The sequence below is a fragment of the Eimeria acervulina genome, genomic scaffold (genome assembly GCF_000499425.1).
Source record: "Eimeria acervulina Houghton genomic scaffold, Eah_scaff1538, whole genome shotgun sequence".
NCBI lineage: Eukaryota > Apicomplexa > Conoidasida > Eucoccidiorida > Eimeriidae > Eimeria > Eimeria acervulina.
The window spans coordinates 1-6,371 of NW_013549119.1; the positions used below are offsets into that span (position 1 = coordinate 1).

General features: G+C 43.2%; 1 protein-coding gene across 1 annotated transcript; it reads right to left on the reverse strand.

Annotated features, from left to right (window-relative positions):
* Positions 1-1,151: 1,151 nt before the first annotated feature.
* On the reverse strand, positions 1,152-6,185 carry EAH_00060790 (hypothetical protein; the record flags this gene model as incomplete). Its single annotated transcript, XM_013393422.1, has 7 exons — positions 1,152-1,711; positions 2,713-2,824; positions 3,143-3,612; positions 4,439-4,560; positions 4,954-5,020; positions 5,292-5,419; positions 5,872-6,185. Coding segments are annotated over 7 exons (1,773 nt in total), but the record flags the coding sequence as incomplete, so codon positions are not given.
* Between the last annotated feature and the right edge of the window lie 186 nt (positions 6,186-6,371).

The window sequence follows — 6,371 nt, forward strand, 5'->3', positions numbered from 1 at the left end:
ATATAAATACAGAGGTACATGTAAATATAAGTGAAAATATGTATATATATTATATATTTATGTATATATATATATTTATATATATATATATATTTACTGTTTGATATACCACCCTATTTATTATTTACTATCATGTGTACTTGCATTGATTAAATAATAATACTCACTGTTATATTAAGTTAAATTTGGTTTGTGATTATATTTATAATTTGTTATTTATTATTTCATTAAATTTGTTTCTAAAAATAGCAATTATACTTATTTATTATTTTATAAAATTTGTTGTGTGAAATAATAATTTTTTAACTTTTTAATTAAATTCGTGGAATACAATAATTATATTTATCATTTATTATTTAATTTAATTAAATTAGTTGTTGAAAATAATAATTACATTTATTATATATTTTATTTTCTCTCTCCTCTGCCCGATGCGGTGTACACGTGCAAGATGATCGATTGGGCAGTGCAGAAGGTCTATACTAATTATGAATATTCTTAATTGAATAAAAACAATTAAATTAATAAAAATAAATACATAATAGAATAATAAAAATAAATAAATAAATAAAATAGAATAATATACATATATAAATGAACAAATAATAAAGCCTTCTTGTTCTCTTTGTCTCGTGCACTGCGATGCCCGGCTCCTGATGCACGAACTTGGGTGAAAGAGAAGAAAAATAACACAAGGGATAAAGTTTTTGGATTTAAAAAGAAATAGAAATATAAAAGAATAAAAATATATTTAAAAACAATAATTTATTGATATTAAGCATAATTATTTATGCACTTCTCTTTGAAGGTCTTCCTTACCAATGGTCTGACTGTTGGGGTGTACGTACACCGCAACCAACACAGCATGGCGGGTGCGCAGTTATCTGCAAGCAATCAGTGTTTATTTTTCTCTTCTTTTGGAAGGAAACAAATGTAAAAGGTATTTATAGTTGAGTTTTAGTTGTTTTTTTAAGTTTTATTTCTTTTTTATGCATAAGTACTCCCCTAATCTGCAACCGCATCGAGACGAGCTGCCGAGACACCCGACAGAGGCGGTGTTCGTTCTGGTGCGTGTGTTGCGTTCAGGTGTGTACTTATGAATAATTTGCGAGTTTAATTGTTTTATTTAATTAATTATTTTGAATAATATATCAAAGTACTCCTCTAGAACCCCCCAAAGAGGCGCAAATGGAGAACACTGGAGCGCCTGGGCCAGCAGATACAGCTGCTGATGAAGTTGAGAAGAAACTCTGCCTCTTCTCTTCTTCTTCTTCCTCTTCTTCTTCTTCCTCTTCTTCTTCTTCCTCTTCTTCTTCCTCTTCTCCTTCTTCTTCTTTCTCATCTCCTTCTTCTTCTTCATCCTCTGCATCTCGCTCCTCCTCTTCTCCTTCGCTTTCACCCTCCTCTTCTTCTTTTTCTTCTTCTTCTCCTCCGAGATTTCCTTTCACTACACCTCTCACTGAACGATCTCCACTTAGACAAAAAGAAACCGCAGCGCAAACACACGCCGCCTCTTCGTATACTTCTCGCCCCCCTCGTGTTTCTGCTGCTGCTGTTCCTGCTGCTGCTGCTGCTAGTGGTGGTGCTGCTGCTCTTATGCCTCCTGCTCCTCCTGCTCCTGCTGCTGCTTCTGTTCCTGCTGCTGCTGCTGCTGCTGCTGCTGGTGATGCTGTTGTGGGGAGGCCACCGTCGCCAACTCGCAGTGTTCGACCTGGAAAGTTAAAACAAACAACAGAAAAAACAAGCAGATATTCAATTCGCGAGTTAGTTGCATTTGGAGTTGCAAATAAACGCAGGTGCCCGTTAGCTGTGAGGGGGGCAGCAGCAGCAGCAGCAGCAGCAGCAGCAGGCAGCGCAACAGAAGGAGCAGCAGGAGGAGCAGCTACAGCTGCAGCACCAGCAGCTGCAGCAGCAAGAGGCGCAGCTACAGCAGCAGCAGAGGAGCAGCAGCAAATGCTGCACCAGCGCAACCCGCAACACCACCAACATCAACAGAAGCAGCAACAACAACACCAGCAGCAGCAGCATCAGCAGCAGCAGCAGCAGCAGGTATGTGGGGGAGGGATGAGCTGCAGCGGTGAGGGTGGAGGAGTTGAAGAGCAGCAATCTGCTGCTTCTTGTTCTGTTTGCTCTCCTTCTTCTTCTTCTTCTTCTTCTTCGTTTTGCGGGTACGTGTACAGCATTGTTTATTTGCAGTTTGTTTTAAGAGGTAAACAAACAAAACAAACAAAACAAACAAAACAAACACAGCGAAGGCCTCTCCTTTCTTCTTTTTTATTATTTGTATTTCTTCATTATTTCTGTCGGTTGCGAGGAGGGCTGCGTTTGATTTTTAATATACAAACAATAAATAAATAAATAAATAAATGCGCGAACAAAGTTTGCATCATCATCATCATCATGGAACTTTGTTTGTTTTCTTTTTTCTGTTGTTTCTCTTCCTGTCTGTCTGTCTGTCTGTCTGTTTGTCTATTTATTTATTTATATTTGTTTAATTTATTTATTATTATTTCGGAGCCTGTCTGGCTGTCTGCACATTATGCGTCAAGCTGCTGCTGCTGTTGCTGCAGCGGCAGCAATAGTTGCTGCTGCTGCTGCAGCAGCAGCAATGGCTGCTGCTGCTGCAGGCCAGGGCAGCTGCTGCTGCTAAGGGCAGCAGCAGCAGCTGCAGCTGTTGCAAGCCTGAGCAACTGCTGCTGCTGAGAGCAGCACCAGCTGTTAGTGCAGCGGCAGCAGCAGAAACACAGAAGCAGCGAAGCAGCAGAAGCAGCAGAAGCACCAGCAGCAGCTGCAGCAGAAGAAGCAGCACAAGCACCAGATGCAGCTGCAGCAGAAGAAGCAGCACAAGCACCAGAAGCAGAAGCAGCAGAAGCAGCAGAAGCAGCAGAAGCAGCAGAAGCAGCAGCTATGGCTGCAGAAGCAGCACCAGAAGCACCACGAGCAGCAACAGCAGAAGCACCACAAGCAGCAACAGCAGAAGCAGCAGCAGAAGCAACAGCAGCAGGAGCAACAGAAGCAGAAGCAGCAACGAGTTGCAGCAGCAGTTCCAGCAGCAGCAGTTCCAGCAGCAGCAGTTGTAGTAGCAGGAGCAGCAGCAGGTGCCCCAGCAGCAACACAAGCAACAGCAGCAGCGACGGTTTACCCGAGAAGCTGCAGCAGCAACAGCAGCAAGAGCAGGACTTGCTGTAGCAGCAGCAGCAGGTGCTGTCGCTCTAGCAGCAGCAGCAGCAGCAGGCGCAGCAGCAGCCGCAGCAGCAGCAGCAGCAGCAGCAGCAGCCGCAGCAGCAGCAGCAGCAGCATAAGCAGCAGCAACAGCATTTAAAGTTATAAGATATGTTTTATTATTATTTGTGCGTTGCGATTTGTGCAGTCTTTTGTTTGGCTTAGAGGCGCGGCCGCCTCCGTCTTCGTCTTTTTCTTCATTTTCATCTGTCTCTTCAACGTCTTCTTCTTCTTCATCCTCTTCTTCTTCTTCTTCTTCTTCTACTTCTTCTTCTTCTTCTTCGTCTGCTTCTTCTGCTCCTGCTGCTGCTGCTGCTGCTGCTGCTTCTTTTGCTGCTGCCAGCAACGCGAAGAGCGCCAGCCGCGGGCGGAAGAAGAATGTGCGACGATCTGCAGACAGCTGAATTCGCAGCCGAAGCAAGACGAAGACAGACAGACAGACAGACAAAGATAAAAAATATAAATAAATATATAAATATATATATATATATATATATATTATATAGATAAATATATATTAATAAATGTGCAAATAATTATAGAAGGATAAGAATAAATGAAGAAGTAGATGAATAGATTAAGAAATAATAAGTGCGCATGCATACACATACATTATATATATATATATATATATATAATGTCTGTATATATGTCTGTATATAACAACATTAATTATTAATACAAAGGAAATATAATTATATATATAATGACGTAATAAATATAAGTTGAATAGAAATAAAAATAAATAAGTTAAAGTTTTTTTGCGTTTTTTTATTACACAGTGAAGCTGCATGCATTCATCTGCAGCCTCCTTCGTCTTTGCTGCAATTCTTTTTTCTTGGTGCAGCAGCTGCAGCAGCATCACTAAACAGCAGCAGCAGCAGCAGCAGCAGCAGCAAGCAGCAGCAGGAGACAACCGCTGCTGTATCATTTTTCTCAGTGTGAAGAATAAACCGCAGTTCAGCAGAGCAGCAGCTATCAATGGATTTGCTGCTGCGGCAGGTTTGCTGCTGCTGCTGCAGCAAAGCAGTGATTCAGCTGCTGCTGCAGCAGCAAAGCAGCAATTTGCTGATGCTGATGCTGCAGCAGCACTTCCTGACGAAGCTGCTGCAGCAGCAGAATGCGGAGCTGCAGCAGCTCATGCGAGCGCTGCAGCAGCTTTAAAGAAGCTGGTGTTGCAGCAGCAGCTGCTGCACCAACACCTCTGCAGCAGCACCTGCGGCAGAAGCAACTGCTGCAGAAGCACCTGCTGCAGAAGCAGCTGCTGAAGAAGCAGCTGCTGAAGAAGCAGCTGCTGCAGCAGCACCTGCTGCAGCAGCAGAAGCCCCTGGCCGGCATCTGAATGCGAGGCGTGGGTTTTACTACACAAGGGAGCAGCAGCACTATTGCTGCAGCAGCTGCTGCAGCAACTTGCGGCAGCAGCATTTGCTGCAGCAGCTGAACAACTAATAAAAACCTTCCTGGTGCTGGTGCAACATGCAGCAGCAGCAGCAGCAGCAGCAATTGCTGCTAAGGTTTTTTTACTGCTGCGAGATAAATAATATCAGCGCCTTCGCAATGGTGTTAGGGTCTTCGATATTAAATTTAAATGAAAGACAGCCACACCTAAAACAACACATGCAATTAAATCTTCATTTGCTGCTGCTGCTGCTGCTGCTGCTGCTGCTGCTGCTAATACTGCTTCTGATGCTGCTGTTGGTGCTGCTAAGGGTGCTGGTTAAGGGGGCTTACAGATCTTCGTCAGGAATGCAGCAGGCGAAAGTGCTGCTGCTGCTGCTGCTGCTGCTGCTGCTGCTGTCTGAACCAAATCCGCATGCGAGTGCAGCAACAGCAACATCAAAGGAAGTGATGCAGCTCTTCTCTGTACAAATAAATAAATAAATAAATAAATAAATAAAATAAAATAAATAAAATAAATAATAAAAAATAAATTAACAACACATACATCGAACCAATTAATTTAGAAAAGTAATTCAGCAAATTACACAGACGCAACAGCAGCAGCACAGCTGCTGCAGCAGCAGCAGCAGCAGCACGACTATTTGCTTCACTGCTGTTGGTTGGCTTACGCAGGAGAGCAGAGATAGCAGCAGCAGCAGCAGCAAGTGTTTGAGTAAGTCTGCTGCTGGTGGCGGTGGTATGAAGCTGCACAGCCGAAATAAAAGCAGCAAACAAATCTCGTGCTGCTGCTGTTAGTCTGATGCAAATAATAATTCAATAGAAATAAAACAAGCAGCGAGAAAAGTCTTAGCAGCAGCAGCAGCAAAAGAGCAGCAAGAGCAGCAAGAGCAGCAAGAGTAGCAGCAGCAGCAGCAAGAGCAGCAAAAGTAGCAACAGCAGCAAAAGCAGCAACAGCAACAAAAGCAGCAACAGCAGCAACGGCACCACCACAGCAGCAAAAGCAACAGTAGTACTAACAATAACAACTGCAGCAACCGCTATAGCAGCAGCAGCAGCAGCAGAAGCAACAGTAATAAAAGCAACAGCAGCAAGAGCAACAGCAGCAAGAACAACAGCAGGAGCAGTAATACTAACAACAGCAACAGCAACAAGCGTAGCAGCAGCAGCAGCAACCGTAGCAAAAGCAGCAGCAAAAGCAACAACAACAACAACAACAACAGCAGCAGCAGCAGCAGCAAAGAGATATACCCGATAACATTTGATTGAGGGCGACGCTTGGAGAGACTTTGAAATGCATGCAGAAGAGGTATTTGTTGCTGTTGCTGTTGCTGTTGCTGTTGCTGTTGCTGTTGCTGCTGCTGTTGCTGCTGTTGCTGTTGCTGCTGCTGCTGCTGCTGTGACGCTGTGGATGCAGCAGAAGGTAAAGAAGAAGCGCTCAACACAAAGTCAATCCAGCTGTTCTGCTGCTGCTCCTCCTCCTCATCTTCATCCTGCTGCTGTTTTTGCTGTTGCTGCTGCTGTTGTTGCTGCTGCTGCTGCTGCGGCTGCCCGTGCGGCAGTGGCTGGAGAGCGCAATAATAAAAACCGCAGTGAGTAATAAACCAAAGAATAAGAATAAGAATAAGAATAAGAATAAGAATAAGAATAAGAATAAGAATAAGAATAAGAATACAAATAAAGAGTTAGAATAAGAATAAGAATAAGAATAAGAATAAGAATAAGAATAAGAATAAGAATAAGAATAAGAA